At 51.0% G+C, this 22,290-nt stretch overlaps 1 protein-coding gene across 2 annotated transcripts in view; it reads left to right on the plus strand.

The window, feature by feature from the left end:
* TRIM62 (tripartite motif containing 62) overlaps positions 1-19,062 on the plus strand; it is a 31,565-nt gene extending 12,503 nt beyond the window's left edge. The window contains exons 3-6 of one of the 2 annotated variants that reach the window (XM_010952136.3): positions 1,714-1,809; positions 6,455-6,711; positions 7,775-7,890; positions 16,753-19,062. In XM_010952136.3, the coding sequence (XP_010950438.1) occupies positions 1,714-1,809; positions 6,455-6,711; positions 7,775-7,890; positions 16,753-17,303 (1,020 nt within the window). In that variant the 3' untranslated portion in view covers positions 17,304-19,062. The remainder of the gene's footprint in view (positions 1-1,713; positions 1,810-6,454; positions 6,712-7,774; positions 7,891-16,752) is intronic. The other variant, XM_074376911.1, reaches the window with a different exon arrangement.
* The last annotated feature ends 3,228 nt before the right edge of the window (positions 19,063-22,290 follow it).

Raw genomic sequence — 22,290 nt, forward strand, 5'->3', positions numbered from 1 at the left:
ACAGACAGCCAGGAAAACAACTAGCTATGATACAGTGGGCCAAATGTCCAGAAATGCAAACAGCTGGGCCCTGTACTGGAAGGGACCCACCCCTATACCCCATTCATTCGACAAATAATTATTGAGGCCCTGCTGTGCGTTCGGCACTATTCTAAGCTCTGAGAATAGAACAATGAACAAGCCAGACAAGATTTTTGCCCTCATGAAACACATTCCAGTGGAGGAGGTGAGCAATAAACACATCGTTGAATAAATGAGCTAGATCACGGACAGCAGGAGGTGCTATGGAGACCATGAAATAGGGTGGGACAGAGGGTGTAAGGAATGCTATTGTGCATGGGCTGGTCAAGCAAGAAAGACCTCTCTGATGAGGTGGCATCTGAGTTGATACTGTAATGATGCAAGAAGAATCGCAGGGATAAAATCTGAGAGTGGAGTGCACCAGGCAGAGGAAGCAGCCAGTGCAAAGTCAGAAGGCTGAAACAAGCCCAGAGTGAGGAAGAGGAAGACCGCTTTGGCTGGATGGGAGTGATGGAGACAGCAATGGGACTAGGGCTAGGGGACTGAGACACTTGCTTTAAGAGCCCAAAAACCCAATAATCAAGATGAATAATACTTAATGCAATTTTGAAAAATCAATGCCCAGTGAGGGGAGGGTATACATGGTGGGGAGGGTATGGCTCAGTGGTAGAATAAGTACTTAGCATGCACGAGGTCCTGGGTTCAATCCCCAGTATCTCCATTAAATAAATAAATAAATAAACTTAGTTACTCCCCCCCAAAAAATAAACAAAAAGTTTTTTAATTGTGCTCTACACTGGGATTGGACACAACATTGTAAAATGATTATAAATCAATAAAAAATGTTAAAAAAAATTTTTAAATCAAGCCCAAAAAACCCATGATGAACAAAATATCAAATTTTAAAATAAAGACAAGATGACTAGCAGTGCCGTGCCGAGCCATATTGGAACGAGGGGCAAAGGGAAATCAGGGACACGGATCCTGCCATTTAAAAATTTGACATGTTGCCTATCATGGATTTTTGTTGCTGTTCACCAGGTGTGGCATCACTGTAGAAAACGTGTTATGTGATGTCACGATCATGGTCTCCAGAACCAGACTTCCTGAGTTCCAATTCTGGCAATACCCTTATATGCTTAGGTGTATGCTTTGGGGCCAGTTTCTTGACCTCTCTGTACCAGTCTCTCCATCAGAAAATGGAGATAATAATAGTCTACCTCTGGATTATTGAGAGGATTAAATGGCCCAATACAAGCAAAGTTCTGAGAACAGTGCAGAGCCCACTGGAAGTGCTCAGAGGAGGTTGGCAGTCAGTCATTGCCATGGACAGTGGTACAACCTTGGTCCCCACCAGAGGATTCTAAGCAAGGAGCCTTGGCCAGCAAATCAGTGTGGGGCAGAACATATGTGGAGGTGGATTGGAAACGGAATCCAGAAGCTCTTAGGATGGCCAGAGAGGAGGTTGTTGCAAAACTCCAGATGAAAGATGGGAACAGACTATGGAGATACTCAGGAGACAGAGTCTCCAGGACTTGGTTGTTAAACTGAGACCGAAGGAGGGTGCTTGGGGAAGGGAAGAACTGGACCAGGATAACTCCCAGCGCCGGCAGCTGGCAGGCCTGGGCTCTTCATCAGAAGGCAATACCCAGGCCAACTCTGGCCCCCAGCCCAGCCTTGTCTCTGTTCCAGAGGGAGCTGAAGGAGCAGCTTCAGGCCCTTCAGGACAGTGAACGGGAGCACACGGAGGCCCTGCAGCTGCTCAAACGACAGCTGGCAGAGACCAAGGTGAGCGTGGCCTGGACGCGGGGGCGGGGCTGCCAAGGCCGGGGACGGGGTCTCGTGGGGCAGGGCCAATTGGGAAGTTGAGGGGCGGGGACGCTGGTCAGCGGTGTGGGCGGGGCTTCGAGGGTCTAAACTTCAGTTGACAGGGGCGGGGCATAGGGTGGGACGGAAGCTGGAGCTTCCATGAGGGTAAATGGGGCGAGGACTCACTCCAAGGTGACCGAGGGCAAGGTGATTTGGGCTCGTGCCTGGGTTAAGGATGGGACCCCTTCTCCCTTCCTGCTTTGGGTGAATGTTGAAGTGGGACCAGAGACCCTCTGGAAGACCCTGGCGTCCTGCAGGGCTGGAAGAACGTGCCTAGTCTCTTCTTCCTCTCCCATTATTAAACACACACATTGCCCGAGGAGCCAACCGTGAGAATGTTCCTTCAAAGCCGTCCTTATGATTTATAGCTCAGCCCTGATATCAGCTCCCCTCTTAAACTCAGACTGTGAAGATACAGACTCTGAAAAGTAGGGCCAGACCCTGCAGGTTCTGATCACAATGGTTTGAAAAGAAAAGCCTTTTTCCTTGACCTGAGAGGAGGGCCATAGTTTCTGATCCAGCACGACCACGCTGTCTGACTCTGGGTAGACTGCGTACTTTTCTGCACCCCTGGTCTTCCCATCTGTGCAGTGGGGTCTACCAGCCTCCTTCCAGCCCTGATGTTCTGGCTCCTAGCACTCTTCCAAGAGGCTCCCTCCAAGTCCCCCACAGATACCACACTAACTAGGCGAGCCTTGCTCTGATTTCTGCCGTACTTCTGGGACGGAGCACTGGGGACGCAGCCCGGGCTGCTAAGCCCTTGGGGGATTTCAGTGCGGCTCCGCTCCATTGGCAGGGCAGCTGGAACAGAGCCTTAGGAATGCTCTGGGCCCCCAGAGGTCACCCTGGGGCCCGGAGAGGCCGTTGGAGATTCAATCCCGTGCCCCAGCTTGGCTACCAACCCACTGTGGGGTCTCAGGGAGGTCATGACACACATTTCTTCAGAGAACATTCCAGAGTGCCTCTGGGCAGAACCCTCAGTGGGCAACAGATGAGAAACAGTCATAGGACTCTGGCCTTTTTGCTTCTCACGGCCTCAGTTTCCCCATCTGCCAAGGTGATCTTGCACCTCTCAGGTGAAGAGAAGCACATGGAAGCCTATGTCTGGAGGAAAGGGGAATATTATGGTCTGTTCTTCTCCCCAGCATTCTCTCCTCTCCACCTCCACCCCCCATTGTTTTTCTCCACTGACCTCTTCTTCCCCTGCTTTCCTGTCCATCTGTCTACCTCTGGGGGGTCCTGGGGGGCCCCCCTTCCCCTCCAGATCCCCCAGCCCTGCTTCCTGTCTGGACCGGGGTGTTTATACAAGAAATGCCTATGGATGCTTTAGAGGTCGTATTTCACCTGGTGCCTGACTTGGCTTTCCTGCGGCGCCTGCCCCTCCAATGGCCCTGCCTGAGGGCCTGTCTGATCTCCCTCCCCGGGCCCAATGTTTTCCTTGGTCGGGCCTGACCAAGTGACGGGTTCTTGGCAGGGTGTTTTTTTGAAATGGCCCCAGGTCTTCCAAGCCCCAGTGAGTTTCCAGGGCTGTGGTGGGCCGGGGTGGGGCTGCTTTCCCAATGGTAGCCTTAAAGGGATGAGGGTGGGGGGCCGGCTCTGCCCTAGAAAAAACTAGAGTAAATGGGGCACACCAGTTTAGCTGAAACTTTCTCTGTGCTGGGAATTGTGTTCCCCATTCACTGTCTCACCGAATCCCACAGAATGTCACCCCTATGACCGCAGGATCCCCCAGAACCTACACAGTGTCTAGCACACAATAGTCATTGGACAAAAGAGTGGGGGAAAAGTACACCTTTTGAGGTAGGAACTGTTATCTCCATTTTGTCGGGAATGAAACTGAAGCACACAGAAGCTGAGATACAGGCCACAGGCCCACTGCTGGTAAGTAGCTAATTGAGAGCTTACTGTCCAATTCTGTCCAAGCCTAGTGCATATTCCAGCCTCATGCTGGGGTGTCCTCAGCAAGATCTCTGGCTTTGTGGGCTACAAGCTGGGTCGGAGAACCAAGCTGGAGAACCAAGCTGGAGAACCCATAAGGGACGTACTTAGGGCTTCTGGAGTAGCTGTCACTCTGATGCTCCACTTCTGAGCTGCCTTCTCCCAACCTCTTCCTCTCCTCTTGTACTGGGTACTCCGACCCTGGAAAGAAGATAGAGTCTGCACCCACCTCTCTTGGGCAAGATCCTTTCTTCCTTCACCTCTCAAGCAGGTCCTGACTGCCAGCCTTGTACCAGGCTCAGATGGGCACAGGGGCTGCAGGGCTAAGGAATATGTCATTCCTACCCAGGAGGAGTTCATCCATTAGCCTGTGAGCCACATAAAATGTAGGGCAGTATATCAAGAATATTTACAGAATGCCATGGGAACATTTAACTGTTCAACTGCCTGAAAAAGTTAGGGAAAAGATCATAGAGAAAGTGGCTTTTGATCTGGGTCTTGCAGGATGAATAGGAGTTTGCCCATTGAATAAAGTATTTGTTGGAGGAGGGGTCCACTCCAGGCAGGTGGAATAACAATGTAGTGGCACTGGAGAGGTAAGCTGGGATCAGACTGAGGATTTTGAATTCCAGGCTAAGGAATTTAGCATTGTACTAGTCATGAAAGAGCCAAGAAAGTTTCCCAAACACAAGATCAGCTGTAATCCAGTTTGTTTGCATGTTAGAAGGATCACTCTGGTGGCAAGTTTTTTGGCAAAGATGTGGTGTTGACATGTGGATCCAGTGAGTTGGTGGGACTCCAGGGGCAAGTGTGGAGGGGGCAAGTGTGGAGGAGGCAAGTGGAAAGATGAATGTGGCACTCAGGAGACATGTAAGACTTTCGATATAGACTTGGAAGCCATCCTCAAAGCAGTGGGAGTTGAAAACGAGGGAGGGCATATAGGGTGAGAACAAAAGGAGCCAGCCTGAGGAACATGAGTGGCAGAGCAGGAGCAGCTACAGAGGTGGGAGGTAAACCAGAATTTTCAATTAGTAGAGGGCGGCCATTGGGCCAAGTGCTGCTGCAGACTGGTTGAAGAGGTGGATGCAAGGCCATGAGATTTGGGGTTCTTTGGAGGGCAGTGGCTGATGGTGCAGGGATAGCAGGCCCCACCCTCTCCGCCATGACCTGCTGCTGGAGAGCCTTGGGCCCCCCTGGATGAGGGGGCCTAGGGACCACAGGCAGCCTGGCTGTTCATCCCCAGCCTCTCCCTCACCCGCTTTGTCTGCCTGGCGCTCTGGGTGGGCATGCGCAGGGAGGCTGGCCCACTGCCAGCAGTCCTTCCTGCCGGCGGCAGCTGAGATGGGGAGGGAACAGGCCCTAATTGAGCCTTTGTCGAGCCTCCCACAGAGCCCTGGGCACTGAACACAGCGGGGTCTCTGACTCTGTGAACTCCCAGCCAGAATCCCACAAAGTCAAATTGCAGAGGCAGGCCCCACACGCTGCAGCCTGGCCACACTTCTGTACCCTGTGTCATTCTGCCCCATGCTGTTCCCCAAGCCTGTTCCCCGCACCGCCAATTGACATCCTCCAGGCCCCAGCTTAGAAGCCAGCTCTCCACGAAGACTTCTAGGATGTGCCGGTTTGACTGTTTTCATAGCCAGGCTCTTTGTCTGCACCTCAAACAATGCCGTGCACTTTGTGAACATTCCCTCATTTACCACAGCTCTGCAGTGTAGTTGGGTTACCCTTTCCCAGATAAGAAAACTAAAGTTCAGAGATATCGGACAATTAAGGTTGTCACAGCTGGAGAACCAGAGCTGTTGGGCCCGCAAGCTGTGCCCTTTACCACTCAACTCCCTCCTGGGCCTGGCCGTGCCCGTGGGGGCAGAGAGAACCACGCGAGCCCACACTTGTCTCCTGTGATGATGGCTTTCACCTCTAGCTCTTGTTCGCTGACCAGAGGGGCTCGTGGTGGTGGGACAGGACAAGTGGCCACCAAGCTTTGCCCAGCACTCTGCTAAAGCTTTCTAACATCTGTGGTCCCCTGGTCATCTTTGCTTGGGCCCCATGAGTTATTTATTTATTTATTTATTTATTTATTTATTTATTTATTTATTTATTTATTTGGATAGGTCAGTAGTTATTTAATGAAATTTCTGCACCATAAGTGCTTTTTTAAAAATAAAGATTTCACTGTCTCCCAGGCTGAACTCAGCATCTTCTCCCCATTCCCCAAGTCTTCCACCAGCCTCCCTGTCCCTCCCATCCCTGAGCCAGAAATCTGGACATCATCCTCACCCTGTCTCTCCTGCATCCCTGCAGCCAGCCATCGGTCACCAGGGCCAAAGAGGCTCCCCCATAAATGTCTTTCAAGTCGTGTCCCTCTGCTGTTCCTCCAGTTCAAGATTCATTGTCTTGCCTGGACCATTTCATTAGTCTCCTAATGGACCAGATAAAATTGTTTGCTGTCTCTGGCCATGCCAGTCCTCTCCCGCCACCATGCTTTTGCAGGTGCCATCCCCCCACCAAGCGTGGCTTTCCTGCCCTTTCCACTTGGTGTGCCACAGCCCTCAGTTTCCTCCTCTCACCCAGGGGTCACCCCATAAACTCTCCCTGACCTAACCCATGATGAATGCCCCCACAGTCTTCCACTAAAAGCCTGAGGACCACCATTGGGGAGGCCTTCGAGCGGCTGCACCGGCTGCTGCGGGAGCGGCAGAAGGCCATGCTGGAGGAGCTGGAGGCAGACACGGCCCGCACGCTGACCGACATCGAGCAGAAAGTCCAGCGTTACAGCCAGCAGCTGCGCAAGGTGCAGGAGGGGGCCCAGATCCTGCAGGAGCGGCTGGCCGAAACCGACCGGCACACCTTCCTGGCCGGGGTGGCCTCGTTATCTGAGCGGTAAGTGCCCGCCTCTCAGGGGTCTTCCCCGGGTGAGTTTCCCCTCCCTGGCCCCTGTGGGGTGGTGGGAATAGAGGCAGATAGGGTGGTTAGCAGAGAATTCATTCATTTAAAATCTCTGTCAAACACACAGGACATCTGGTATGTGCCAAAGCCTGGGGTAAGGCTTTATGTATTAATATTATATATTATATATTATATATATGTATTATTATATATAAATTATGTAATTGTTAAAATATTATAAATATGTTATTGTAAATAATAAATATAATTAGTAATTTTAATTATATAATTATTATATAGAATTAATCATTTTAATTGTATAATTATATATTAATGTACAATAATATAATAAATAAAATAATACATTTATTATATATTAATATATTTATTATTGATAATTGTAATAATTACTATATATAATATTTATAATCCTATAATATATTACTTGTGTTATTATTTATATTATATTATAAATGTGTCTTATGTTATCTATTATTATTTCTAATAACATTGATATTATGTATAATAAATAGTAATATTTATATTATTATAACCCTGCTAGCCCCTTGGAGGTAGTTACCACTGTCATCCCCATTTTACCCATGTAGAAACTGAGGCACAGAGAAGCTGGAGCAATTGGCAAGGCCCTTCATCTAGTACGTAGGAGAGCCAGGATTCAAGCCCAGGTCTCTCTGGTTCCCTAGCCACCTTTAATAATAGTAACAGCACTTAATTATTGGTTTGTTAATGATCAACACCGAGAGCTGGCATCACATATTCAGTGTCGACCATGCACCGAGCACCATGCTAAGCATTTTACGTACGTTATGCCATGTAATCCTCACAAACCTAGAAGGCAGCTGTTAGCATAGTATCCATGTTAAAGATGAGGAAACTGAGAGGAATAGCTGGAGAAGTAGGGAGTGGCACAAGTGGGCACTTGAGTCTGGGCCCGGCAGACTCCACACGCATGACCTCACCCTACGTCAGCTGCCCTGAAGGAGCCGGGGCAAGAACTGAGCCCCCAGTGCAGCCTGCTCTCCTGCTCTCCTTCCAGGCTCAAAGGGAAAATCCATGAGACCAATCTGACCTATGAAGACTTCCCAACCTCCAAGTACACAGGCCCCCTGCAGTACACCATCTGGAAGTCCCTGTTCCAGGACATCCACCCAGGTAAGGCCCTTCCTGCCACTCACCAAGAAGGCCCAGGAAGAAACAAGGATTCTCATGGGTTGGAGCTAAATGGGGCACCTCTCAGCCCAGCCCTCTGCTTTACACACAGCATGGGGGCAGGGCAGAGGGGTGAGGAGAATGCCTTGCTGAGCACCTGCTATGTTCCAGGGCCTGTGCTGGGCGCCTGTGCAATCACTCAACCCAGTGAACCTTCATACAACCCCAGGAGGCAGGTTCCACTAGTGTACCCATTCTCTAGATGAGGGGACCGAGGCCCTGGGCAGTTCACTCATTCACTCTATATAAGTACAGGATATATCAAGCACCTGCCTCACACCAGGAAGTATTCTAGGTGCTGGAGGTATAGCAGTGAGCAAACCAGACAAGAATTCCTACCCTTGTGGATCTTTCTTACATGCTAGCTTGTGAGAGAGAATGAAAATAAAATTAAATAAGTAAAATATATAGTTTATCAGATAATGATAAAAGATAAGGAAGAAGGCTGGGGATGTGTAGGTAGGATAGAGTGTTTTGACAGGGGATCCAGTTAGAAGACCTCACTGAGAAGGAGGCACTAGAATAAAGGCCTGAAGGAAGAAGAAGAGTGAGCCCTGTAGGTATCTGAGGGAAGAGTGCTCCTGGCAGTGGGAACAGCAAGTGCAAAGGCCCTGAGGCAGGCACGAGCCTGGCATGTTCAGGGAACAGTAAGGAGGCTAGAGTGGCTGGAGTGGAATGAGTAAGAGGGAGAGTGGAGGTGAGGAGGTCAGGGAAACAGGAGTAGCCAGACCACGAGGACCTCTAGGTCCATGTGAAAACTTTACATTTTAGCTGAGTGAAGTGGGAGCCATTGGAGGTTTGGGGGGCAGTGAAGTGACACGAGCTGACTTAAGTTTTTAAAGTATCCCTCTGGCTGCTGCCCTGAGAATTGGCTGCAGGAGGTAAAGGGTGTAATCCAGGTGAGGGACTAGGGTGGCTTGGAGATGGATGGTGGTGACAGAGTGGTGAGAAGGGATTGGAGTTAGGATCTATTTTGAACAGAGAGCCAATGGGATTTGCTAATGGATTGAATCTCAAGTGTAAGAGAAAAAAGGCAAAGAAGACTACGATTTTGGCCGAGGTGCCTGGGAGGATGGAGCTGTCAACACATGAGGTTAGCAACGCCAATTAGATGTCTGAGTGCAGACATGGAGAAGCTAGTGGGAATGACAGGTCTGCAGGATGGCAGGAAGATCAGGGCTGATGTCATCAGCATGTGGATGGTACTGAATGAGTCTGAATGAGATCACCTAGGAAGTGAGGATAAAGAGAAAAGAGAGAGGGTCACTCTAACATTTGGAGCCCTGGAGCACTCCTGGAAGTCAAGGACAGGAGGGGGACCAGCCAAGGAGACCAAGAAGGAATAGCCAGAGAAGTAGGAGGAAGACCTGGGTCCATCTAGAAGCCAAGTGGAGAAAGTGTCTCGAGGAGGAGAGAGTGGCTAGTGGTGGCTCATGCTGCTACACCAAGTATGGGAGAACCAGAACTGATGGTTCTCTGGGTCTGGCAACCTGTAAGTCTTTGGTGACCTTAACAAGAGCTGCTCTGGTGGAGCAGTAGCGGCAAGAGCCTGACTGGAGGTCATCCAAAAGAGAACAAGAGAGGAAGTGGAGACAGTGCTTTCAAGGAGTTTTATTTAAGGGAAGGAGAGAGAATGTGGCAGCGGCTGTTTGTTTAAGATAGAAGAAATGCCAGCATATGGAGCGGGGGAGGGGGATGGAAAAGATCCAGGAGAAGGCGGAATTGAGGATGTAGGAGCCAGAGAGTTGCTGGAGTGACGGCCAGGAGTGGGACCCACCGCTGCCTCTGTTGGGAGCCTGGAGAATGTAGAACAAATGGGCACCAAAGCAGAGGAAGCAGTGGTGGGAGCTCATGGGAGTTCTCTTCTGCCAGTTTCACCTTTCCCAACAAGGTCAGAAGCAAGGTTGTCAGCTGAGATGAGGATGGGGTAGAGGAGGTGATGGGAGGTTCGCCCAGAGAGGAGAAGGTGTGAAGTGGGTTCCTAGGAGAGTTAGTAGACCCCGGGACTGGGAGATCAGCACTTTCCCAAAGTCACAGGACCCACAAGGGCATCAGATTCAAACCTATTGGCAGCAGGGAATTTTCTGTGTTTCTGAATCAAGCACAATGTCTTTTAGAGGTGAGACAAAGATACAGAAGGGAATTCTCCCTAAGGGGCAGACACTGTTATTATCATTTTTTAGATGAGGAGACTGAGGCACAGGGCTATTAGGAACTTGTCCTTGGTCGCAACTTGTCAACGGTACAGGATTTAAACGCAAATCTGTCAAGAGCCTGGAGCCTGTACCCACACCTACTAAGCTAACCAGGCACTCTCTGGCCTCATACGAACCCAAGAAGAGAAACCCTGCTGGGGAGACAGGCTCAGAGGGACTCATGGATTCCCCCCCAGCAGTCGGAGCTCTTTACACCTGTCTGGATCCATTCTTTTGATCTACAAACATTGAAAGTCCTTCGAGGCATTTTCAGGGGTTAGGGGAGACAGATGGGCAAACACTCCCTGGCAGTCCAGTGGGACAGGGGCCATGATGAGGGACTTACACAGAGTCCTGGGAGCCCAGAGGGGCAACAGGAGATTCTGGGTGGGGCAGGGGCGGAGCCAGGGAAACACTGAGCCGATGATATTTGAACTGAGTGCTGAAAACTGAGGACTTTCCCATTCAGGGAAGGGTGGGGCCTGGAGGTGCCTCTGGACATCCCCCAGCGTTGGGAACTGTATAGGCAAAGGCTGTGGGGGGCGGGGCAGGGGCATGAATGATCCAAGATGTTCACGATTGGGCCTTCAGGTGCAGATGGACAGGGGCTGAGGGCAGTCACTGGGTGTGAATGCTGGACAGAGATGGGGCTCCCCTGTAGGTGACTGAAGAACTTACTTGATGCATCATTGCCAGTTTCACAGAAGTGAAGGGACACATCTTAGTACCCTTAAATCCGGATCTGTACCCTCGTTGACAAAGGGGACAGTAGTTGGGGGAAGGGCCCATTTTCTAGCAGACAAGGTGGGGCTCTTGGCTATCCTCATGGGATGGGGGGGTCTCTGTGTGCTCCCAGCCTTGGAGGGGCCTCCACACTGGGACCCAGCAGGGTGAGGGCCACACATGGGTGAAGCAGCATAATTCAGGGAGGCAACAAGCCCATCCAAGGGTCCTGTTCCCTTCCCTGACCCAGGGAAGCCCCTCAGGCAGATGGTCTCAGAGCTCTACTTACCTCAGCTGCCACCTGCTCCACCCCTACCATAGCTCAGAGAGGCAATCCAAGCACCTCAGCTTGACAGTCAAAGTCCTATGAGATGTGAGCCCTGCCATTCTCTCATTCTTCCCTCTAAATCACACTTAGCCACACTGAACCATCAGTCTTACATGAGCTATATTCCCTCTCCCCCACACTTTTACACCTGCTGTTCCCTTTGCCTAGAACGTTCTACACCAACCTCAATGTTTAATGACTAGTTCCTACTCTCTTTCACATCTTAGTTGATAAACACCTCCTCTGGGAAGCATTCCTGATTTCTCCAGGTAGCTCTGGGCTTTCCTGGTCTCACTGTTTTGTTAATAATGTCTGTGTGGCCATCTCTCTCACTGGACTGTGAGCTCCAAGGGGTCAGGGGCTGGTTCTGACTCATCACTATACATCCCCAGCAACCAGTACAGTGTTTGTTGATGAATGAATGAGTGAATGAGTCCTGATCTCAGTTCTGTTACTAGAATAGTGCCTGGCATTAAGAAGGTGCTCAATAATTATTTGTTGAATGAAGGAACTTGCTATACACCCTTGGACAAGTTGCTTCCTCCCTCTGAGTCCATTTCCTCCTCTGTATTATAGAATGTTAGTGTTCCCTTCTCCACTCCCTCACAAGTGAACAAACAGATGTGGGAACTTCCCAATTGCCCCAGAGCAGGGTTTCTCAGCTCAGCACCATCAGCATTTGGGGCTGGATAATTCCTTACCTTCGGGGCTGTCCTGTGCATGGTAGGAAGTTTAGTGGTATCCCTGGTCTCAACCCAACTAGTGCTGCACCCCATCCCTCAGTTGTGACAACCAAAAATGTCTCCAGACATTGCCCAATGTACCCTGCAAGAAAAATTGCCCTAGTTAAGAACCACTAGCCCAGAGAAAGCTACCTGTGGGAGAGGGGCTGAGGGAGCAGCAGTGTGTGCCCTGAACATCCTGCCAAGGACAGTGGCCCCTGGGGGTTCAGAGAACAGTGACCTGGTTAGCTGGGCCCCTTCCTTTGTCCGTAAGGCCTGTGAAGTCGCTCTGGCTCCTCTGCCAAAACCAAGGCCCTTTATGTCCAGATGGGAGGGGCAGGTGCCCCCAGGGACCTAGCCCTGGATTCTAGCAGCTTCCTGCCTGCCCCTCTTCCAGCTCAGGCTTCCTATTGGGTCACCTGAGAACTCCGTCTAACACCTGTCACTCCCCTGCTCTGGATCCTCCACTCTGCCCCACCACCCACACCCTGCCCCACCTCTCAGCTGACATTGGAAACCCTCCTCCAACTGCCCGGCCTGATGGCCCCAGCTCCCAGGCACAAACTTCCTCCCCACCCAGGCCCAGTGACATTGTCCCAAGGATATCAGACACTGCTCCCTTTACTCCTACCACCTCCCTCTGCTGGGCTGCTCTCTCCTCCACTTGCTTATCTAAATCCAATCCTCTTGGGTTCCAGCATGCTCACTGCCTAGCTGTGTGACCCAGGGCAAATCTCTGCCTCTCCAAGCTATATCCTCATCTGTAAAACAGAGATGGGGAAGGTGTGACTTATCTCCCAGGGTAGGTAGGAGAATTAAGATTCATTTTTTGTGATAATAATCCTGGAACTTAGTAAGTACTTGATACCTGTTTGTTATGGTTGTCATGAATCACCAGATGCTTGGTTCCTTAGTCTTGCTGAACAGGATTTCTGGGGCCACGTAAAGGAAAGAACCTAGTGTGAAAAGATTTTAGCTCTAGTTCTAGCTCTGCTTCCACCTCAAGTCACAATCTGAGTAAGCCTCTTAACTCAAAGAAGTCTCCTTCGAGCCTCAGTTTCCTATTCTGAAAAATGGGTACAGTAATTTGTGCTCCTGGAGCTACTGTGGTGTTCCCATGAGCTAGAGGGTGTGAAAATATTTTTCAAATGACCTCACTGTGCAGCTGAGGGCCTGAATAGGCAGGAAGCCTGAGGGACTGGACTTTTTAAGGGTCTGGCCAGAAGAAAGAGCTGACGGTATTTCTTGCCCAGTCAGGCCTCAAAGCCACTGTCCTTAAGAACAAAGGTACAAGCCACTTGCTGCCAAGTGATGGCGCTGGACTGTGGGGTCTCTCTGCTGCTTGGGACACTGTGATATGTGGTTGACGGTGGCCAGGAGACAGTTCCTGGGCCTCCAGAGTCCATGCTCCTTCCTGAATGCCTTTTGATTTTGAGGTCTCAAAGAGGTTTAAGTGGACAGAGAACACACCTGGAAACCAGATGGGCTGCCTCAGAGCCTGCTTTTTGTTTTTATAAAACAGTATCCTAAGACCTGGAAAAGAGCTCTGACCTGTAAAATTGTGAACCCCAGGCGACAGGATTTGTTTCACTGGGTCTGTCACCTCTTCTGAGGATAAAGGATGGGTGGAGGGATCGCCAGTCCCTGCACAGGTACTGACTTCTCAGAGGGGAAAAAGGTGTTGCCATGTCCCCAGCTGGGTATCTCTTGTCTGAAGGCTGTTATTCCCGCCAGCCCTAGCCTCTGAGAGTCCAAGAGGGAGGCCCAAAGACAGGACCTCTGTTTATGAGAAGGTGGACTTCAGCCTACCATTTTGGAGCGTAAAAGCCGAAGAATCAGGCCACACCTTCTGCCTAATAAAAATGCCAGACCCTACCCCTAGCCCACCCTATAGGATGTTGGGCCCTGCCCCCTGTGGATCAAGTCCTGCCCCTAGCCCCGCCTCTACTGCCAGAACTGACCAATGAGTGGTAGACCCCGCCCCTGGGCCCACCTAATGAGTGTCCGCTCCTGTCCTCATCCAGGCCTCTGGGCTTCAAGCCTGCAGATCAGGGTCTAGGAGTTGGCACTCAGTGCAGCATGGATTTCCTCTGTCCCATAGGCTTATTTCTGTAGGCTCAATCTCAGAACCACTGAAAGTCCCCTTGGCTGCCTCTTTGAGTGCTCTCCCCACTCAACAGCAGCACCAGAAGTGGCCCTCATTGCCCTACTTTAAAGCTTAAGAGTGTGGGGCTGAGCCCTCCTGCCCGTGTACCCGTCTCCCCCCGGTCTTTCTACCCTGAGCCTCAGTTTCTGCCTGTTTCTAGTCCTCTCAAATCATCCCGTGCACCTCAGGTATAAGACACAGTTTCCCACGGGGCACTCAGAACTGCAGCTGCCCACCCCTTGGCATTGTGTCCGCTCTGCCCCTCTTGCCCCTCCACCATAGACGCTGAGTATGACCCACATTCCACAGCCAGTAGGAGTGGCCCCACGTGTGTCTGATTAGATTTTTCTCTCCTGAGCTCCCCCACATACACACCCCTCCTATAGCCCCTCCACCTCCTACCTCCGACCCCACTGTGGGGTGTCAGAGCTGGCTGACCCAGTCCCCACATTCCACGTGGCAGGAGCCTTCTGGTTCCGACAGGCTGTGCTGTGACCAAGAACAGGATGAAACGTCCATCCACTGACTCAGTGTCTTCCTTCTCATGGCTCCCTTCCTCTGTGTCCCTGGATAGGGAATTGTGTTTCCATTAACCCCTCTATTCACAGGGCTCTGACCTCTAAGAACAGGAGAGAAGAGTGTAAAATTCAAAACTAAATCTGTTCCTTGCTATAAGTCAACAGTCAGCTTTATCAGTGGACATAAGAACAGGAGCACAGTTCAGGGACTGGCTGTCACTCCCTGCTGGGGACGATTGTCATCATCGAGGCATTTTATTTCTGTGCATGTACACATCCAGCAGAGGTGACAGAAGTAGGAGGTAACCTCCAGCCAAGTGTAATCATGCCCCCCTCCACTGGATAAGGAAAGCATCAGAGATTCAGAGAGAGGAGCCCTTCCTTTGCTCCAAGGAACTGGTGGCAGGATTCTTCTCATTTTCTCCCCTCTGTCGTGCTCTGCCCTGGAAATGGTCATCCAAACTAAGGAGAGCCAATCCCAGGTTCCTCCTTCTGGCTAAGCATCAGCTCCCTCAGGGAAGCAAGAGTAAACAGAGTCTTTGACAAGAGTTCATGAGACTTTGAGAGCCAGACCTGTTAAGCCAGTGTGGCCAGCCCAGAGCCGGCTGACCCAGCCCGTGCTGCCTGCCCAAAGAGCAACACAAGTAGGGTCAGTTTAATTTGGTGAACCTTTCTGGAAACCTTCCGCATGCCAGACCCTGTGCTGGGCACTGGGCACACAAGGGAGAGCCTAGTTGGATAGTACCCAGTTCTTGCCCTCCTGGTGTAAATGGGGTTAAGATATCGGCACAGAAAACTACACCATGTATCAGGAGAGGGGTGCAAACAAAGCTAAACAATTTGGAGGAAGGAGTGGGCACACCTGCTGGGCAATCAGGAATGATTCCCTGAGGATGATGGGCCCTGGAACTGAGCCTCATGAGGTGTGATTACTACAAGCAGAGAGGAGCTGGTGGAGGAAACAGTCTGAAGGAAGGCTTTGGGCCTGAGTGGGGTGGTGGATGGTAAGTGAGAGGCAGGCAGGAAGAGAAGCCTGGGGATGGACTGCACATGGTCTTGATTAGTCCTGGCTCTGCCAACATTTGCTAAGTGACTTGAGACAAGTCATGCCTCCTCTATGGGTCTCAGTTTCCCCATCTGTCAAATGGGAGAGTTGGCCTAGAATCAGTAGTTTTCAACTCTTTCACTCTTTCAGACCCCTGATCTGCTTTTCATAACAAATAATTTGTAATTTCTCGAAGATAATAAGATCTTTTCACAATTTCAAGAATATATATATGATATATATTTATTTATAACAAACATTTGCTTATTTATAATAAAATGTTGTGTATATTAATATGTAGATGCTTACAACCACACTAGAAAACAATGAAAGAGTCAGGTGCTCACACCACAGATAAAACATCATTCTGCCTCAAATGCAGTCTGAGACAGGTAGGTTATAGTGGTCAATGGTGTTGCTCTTGGAGATGTATTTTCCAAAAAAGTGAACAATTCTTAGTCAGGTTCCAGACAAAACAAATTCAGTTATCCCCCATTTTACATAGTAGTTGTGTTTCAGAATATTCAGTATATATTAAAAGTGCACAAAAAATTATTTCTTGTTTATATGTCACATGGAGTTAAGCTATAACTTCAGATCATGGTAAAGAAGTTTTTTCATCCACGTAAATACCTGGTGAAGCATTTGAAATTCTGACTGGGGGGTGGGGCATGGGGCCACCCTGTGTGTTTCATACAGGGCATTTAGCATCCCTGGTTCCCATCTATTGAGACCACCCAAACACCCCCACAGCTTTCTTAATCACCCCATAGGGAGATTATCCAGCACCTGAATAATCTTTAAGGCTCCCTACCAACTCTGAAATTGCCCAACTCTGGACCTCATTCAGATTTATACAACAAATTTTTGTGAAATGCCTTGTCCCAGGGTATCATCAATGAACAAGCAGCCATAGCTCCTGTCCCTGCAGCCAGGTTTAAATCTGAAAGGGCCTTAGCTGTCATCCTTCCATTTCACAGAGGAGGAAGCTGAGGCCCAGAGAGGGCAGGCTTGCATTCAGCATCACACAGCCTCTTAGGGACCCAGAACCCAGCCTCAGGGAGGAACCGTAGGGTGGGTCCACAGCCTTCTCTCCACTCATCTTCTCTTCCTCCTCCGTCCCCGCAGTGCCAGCCGCCCTGACCCTGGACCCGGGCACCGCCCACCAGCGCTTGATCCTGTCCGACGACTGCACCATCGTGGCCTATGGCAACCTGCACCCACAGCCCCTGCAGGACTCACCGAAGCGCTTCGACGTGGAGGTGTCGGTGCTGGGCTCCGAGGCCTTCAGTGGCGGCGTCCACTACTGGGAGGTGGTGGTGGCAGAGAAGACACAGTGGGTGATCGGGCTGGCCCACGAGGCCGCCAGCCGCAAGGGCAGCATCCAGATCCAGCCTAGCCGCGGCTTCTACTGCATCGTCATGCACGATGGCAACCAGTACAGCGCCTGCACCGAGCCCTGGACGCGGCTCAACGTCCGCGACAAGCTCGACAAGGTGGGCGTCTTCCTGGACTACGACCAAGGCCTGCTCATCTTCTACAACGCCGATGACATGTCTTGGCTCTACACCTTCCGCGAGAAGTTCCCCGGCAAGCTCTGCTCCTACTTCAGCCCAGGGCAGAGCCATGCCAACGGCAAGAACGTGCAGCCGCTGCGGATCAACACCGTCCGCATCTAGTGCGTCGAAGGGGGACCGCGGCTCCTGAGAGTGGCCACTAGCAAGAGCCCCGCCTGGGAGACAGGAGACCTGGATTGTGGCCCAGCTTGGCCACGCTGAGATCTCAGGCCGGTTGATTACCCCGAGGCCTCCATTTCCCTGTCTGTATAGTGGAGGATGTGCTCCATAATTCTGAAACTGTCTCCCAGCATTGACGTTATGTAGCTCTGACCTTAATGGGGATGCAGCTTTGGTCCAAGGATGTGACATGGCTTCTCCTCAGGGCAGCCCCTGCCCCACCCTCCTCTTCCTCCTCTCAGGGGCAGGGGACTGTGTCACTGTGTCCCTTTGTCTTCCTCCTTCCCACACACCCTGACCTCAGGATGTGTCAGAGGGTTGTCAGAAGTTGGCAGCTGGAAAGATACACAGAACCCTCTTACGGTCCCAGGCCTAAGACTTGCCCCTGGCCAACCTAGTGATGGGCTGTTTTATCCTTGACCCTAACCCATGGTAGACACAGGCAGTAGCTAGTCTCCGGGTTGCCTGAGAACCACCCTCTCCTTCCAGCCCTGTACTAAGAGCTTTATGGTTCCTGATTTTCCCACTTATCTGCGGGTAGAAATGATGCTGTGGCCTGTGGAAATCACCCAGTAGTTGAGCCCACATGTTACACTCACAGATCTTCAGGCAGGATGAAGGCACACCCGGGGCTGATGTAGGACAAGCATCACTGGATGCTGGAGGTCCCCAGCAGCTCCGAACAAGGGTCCAGCCAGGCCTCTGTGACCAGTCTGGGGTGTAGCAGGTCTGTGGGGAGCAATTGTTTTAGTCAAATGCTGAGCACTGGATGGGCTGTTGACGGGGCCCCCTCATCAATCTTGGTATCTGTCTCAGTCGGGATACTGTTGCAGAAAACAAGAGCTGCTTTAGCTCGTTTAATTAGACAAGGATTTATTACCAGGTCCCTAGTGGCTTTGCAAAATCATTGGAAGGGCTGGAGGAGCAGACTACTGAATTTCCAGGAACAGCTCCCAGCCGCCAAATTCATCATGTCTAAGGTGACCAGGGACACTGCTCCCTGCTGCAGGAAGCCGCTGCATCAAGAAGCCACTGGCTGCAGAACTGTGCTCCCTCTGCTGCTGTCTGTGCCAGGAAATGGATGTCCTGAGGCCTGCCTCCCTCCATTCAATTCAGTTTCCAGATCCAGATCTCTATGAGTGATTCTGTTTGGGGAAACTTAAATCAGATCCAGAACTTTGGCTGCAAGGGAGTCTGGAAAATGTACTTTTCTTCTTTCCAACCTCATCCTTACAAAAAGGCACAATAGAAGAAAGCTAGAACGGATGCTGAACAAGCCCATCTACAGTTTTGGCCGCTGGAATCCATCTCTAGGCCTTGGCTTTGAAGCCACAGAGCCTCCAGGTGTCTTACTGCGTGGCTTTGTCCCTGTCCAGGACAGGAGCCCAGGAAGTGGACCAACAGGACCAGGCTGAAATGGCTCCCAGGCCTTGGCTTTTCTTTCTAGTCTTGGAGCCTAGATTCTGAATTTGGGGTCTCTGACCACACCTATCTCAAAGGAGCCAGACTAGCTGAACCTGGGGGGCTCCCACCTCACAACTGCTGCCCACTAGGGCCTCCCTTGGGCAGGAGGAATCCTCAGTCTCACCCCACCCATTCAGCTACGGGAATCTGGGCCACCCCCAGCAGTATTTTTATTTTAAATGTTGCCCATTTTGTGAGTTATGATGAATTTGTATTAAATTAAAGTTACAGGCTGTGAGTGGTCAGTTCCATTCATTTTGACAAACACAGAGGCCCACCTGTTCTGGCCCAGGCAATGTATGTACATTAGCATGGCTAATCCACAAAGCAACCCTACTGGTAAATAGTATTATGCCCATTTTACAGAGGGGGAAAACTGAGGTTCATAGAGAGGACATGACTTGCCTACAGTCCCATGTCCCACACTGGTAAGTGAGTTTAGAACTGAGTGAGCCCAAAGCACATATATCACAACTTACCAGCCAGGACACTTGTCAGCCTTTGCCTGGAGAAGGGTGTGGTAGTAGTCTTGCGAGCAGACAGGGGAGCTCACCAGACAGTGGCGAGAGCCTGGTCACTAGAACCCCACAGACCTAGGCTTAAATCCAGGCCCCATCACTGTGTACATTTAGAGAAATGACTTAACCTCTCTGGACTTCAGTTTTCTCACATGGAAAATGGGGATAATCACACCAATCTCACACAATTTATTGGTGAGCTGCAAAGTGCAGTGTACTTGGGAAGGCCCTGCCTCTCACTCCAGCTGCCTCCCAGAGTCAGTGCCTGGAACTGTGTGGGTTTTCTGAACCTCTGGGCTGGCTCTGCCCCTAAGGAATCTATCTTCTTCCTTGGGCCATGTGAGGAGTGTGGGACCGCCTAGGCCAGGAAGATCCCCAGGTCTGCTGTGTAGAAGGAGGTCCATCCCACCTCTGACTGATGGGGAAGCAGCCTGGCCAGGCGTCAGGGCCCTGCGTGTGGACACACAGGCTGCACACACTATAAGGAGAAAGGCCACTGGGGCCCCCTGCAGTCATGCAGGGCAGCAGCCTTGGAAACAGGAGTCCTCGGCCTAGTCTTAGTTCTGTGCTGACTCATTTAGTACCCTGAGGGTCCTTTCCTCAGTCTCCTCTCCTGCAGAATGAGGGAGGTTAGATAGCTGCTCCCTGGGGCACCAGGTAGATCTTCACCTATACCTGGAGTTGGAGAGAGAAGAGAGGGACCTACCCCAGTCATTGACTTGTTTAGGGTTCTAGGAAGAGGGACAGGAGGGGGAGGGGTTGCTGGCAAGGGCAGAGGAAGAGGTCTTTGACTGGCTGATGGAGAGCACCCCAGTTTACGGAGAAGTTGTAGAGGGTGATACCAGGATTAGTGTTCCCACCCACCCTCCCCAGGGATCTCAGATCCCTGTGACTTCCCCAAAGCCACACCCCTCCACTTTTGCTTAGTGAATCTGTCCTCTGAAGGAGAAGCACCCCATCCAGTTCCTTCCTTCCCCTTCCCCTTCCCCTTCCCCTTCCCCTTCCCCTTCCCCTTCCCCTTCCCCTTCCCCCACTCAGTCAGCACCAGGTCCAAGAAATGCTGGTCACAGCCCAGTCTTTACTTTCAGTTTCCAAGTGTCTGGTAGTAACTGTTGGGGCCTAATTTGAACACCCAGCTGGGGACTCTGGGAAATCGGGGTACCTCCAAGAAGTAGGATGTGTCCAGAGAATTCCTGAATGAAAGACTCTGGTGTCATCAGCCTCATGCTAGGAACCCCACATTTAACACAGGTAAGCAAAGAGAGGAGGCAAAGGCAGCCCAGCCTTGGAGGGGAAGGAGGGATCAGCAAAGATCCCACCCAGGGCAGGAAAGGATTGACAGAACAACAGCAATCACATTCAGATGACTGTTTGTGGTCAGCAAGCAAAATGCTGGGACTTGTTGCACCTTATCTAACATCGAGACAAGCCCATGAGGTTGGCATCATTATCTTGATGCTTGAGTTGGGAAACACCACTTCTCAGGGAACCCATAGCCAATACTCAGCAGACCTGGGAATCAGACCCAGGCCTGTGCAAAGCTAAAGCCCAACTCTTCACTGACCTCCCTGGAAATGATTCTCAACTTTGAGGACCACTTCAATGACAAGCAGCAGCCACCAGAACCGTGGTCCCCCTAGGATTCAAAGTGGGAGCTTAACCCAGGCCCCACACCATTGAATTATGCAATTGTGAGTCAAGGGGTGGACACATGAAGGCACCATGTGACCCTGAGCAGATCCTCCTTCCTACCTGGACCTCAGTTTCCCCATCTATATCGGGAGGGGCTAGGGATCTAGTTAATTGATTGCTAAGGCAGTAGCTCTGATGGTCCAGGATTCTATAAGTCTGATGTTGGTCCCAGGGCTTGGCATGCTCAGCACCTAACAAGGCCATTAGCTCTGGGTCTCTCCCTAGGGTAGCAGTAGGAACAGAAAACAGCAGAGATAAGGTCTCTTGGCAGCACAGTCTCAGCTCAGGGGCTCTGGGGATGGGCCTTCCCTCCTGCCAGAGAGGCCATCCTGGGAGGCTGACTGTTCACACCTGGGCAGCATTCCCGGCTCCCTGCCCTCCTGCCTGAATCTTGGCTCTGTTCACTATCCCCAAATGCTCCACCAGAAAGTCAATTGCAAAGCGCCATATCACAGATTTAAATGCTGGGGACCAGGAGTGGGGTGAGGTTGGGGGAGGGGTGGAGTGCTGGCCAAGGTGCTGAACTGTCATTGGCCACCGGACATGGTTATTTCTCCTTACTCTGGGACATCGACAATTCTAGCCAGTGTCTCTGGGAAGGAGGGCATGATGGGAAGCAAAACAGACTTGAGAGGGGAAGGGAGGGAGGGGGAGAGAGAGGGAGAAGGAGAGGGAGAGAAGTAGAGATGCATTCAGGAGGCACAGCCTCCAAAAAAATAGCAGGAGAGGAAAGTCTTTTATTTTGAAATGTGTTCATTTTCCTTTGTTTTTCTTTTCTGGATTAAATTATGTGGATTTTTTTTTTACCCTAGATAGAGAATAGAGCAGTCGTCCATCTTCTTTCAAAATTTTGACAGTTCTATCATATTTCTGACTATTTCAAAATGCCCCCAATTCACCCTAGGAATTCAGTGAAGTAGGGGAAGAGTTGACACTGGACAGAGAACCTGGGACAGAGAACCTACTCTGATGTCATGACAAGGGAAGGTATCTCAAGAGGTTGGAGCCAGAGGCCCAGGCCCTGGTGAGCTCCCCAAAACTGCACTGTGATGTGTTCAAGCCTGAATGCTGGAGGAGCCTGAGGGCCAGGGAGGGTTGGCTTCTAGCTTAAGATCATTTAGCATGCGGTAGCACCAAGGCCAGAATCCAGGTGTCCTGGCTCCTAGTAACTGAGGAGGGAGAATGGCCCCACCTAGGCAAGAAAAAGGAGCACAGAGGGCCAGCCAGAAGTGGGCAGGAGCAGGGCTAAAGAGGGT

This window comes from Camelus bactrianus, chromosome 13 (genome assembly GCF_048773025.1).
Source record: "Camelus bactrianus isolate YW-2024 breed Bactrian camel chromosome 13, ASM4877302v1, whole genome shotgun sequence".
NCBI classification, from domain to species: Eukaryota; Metazoa; Chordata; class Mammalia; order Artiodactyla; family Camelidae; genus Camelus; species Camelus bactrianus.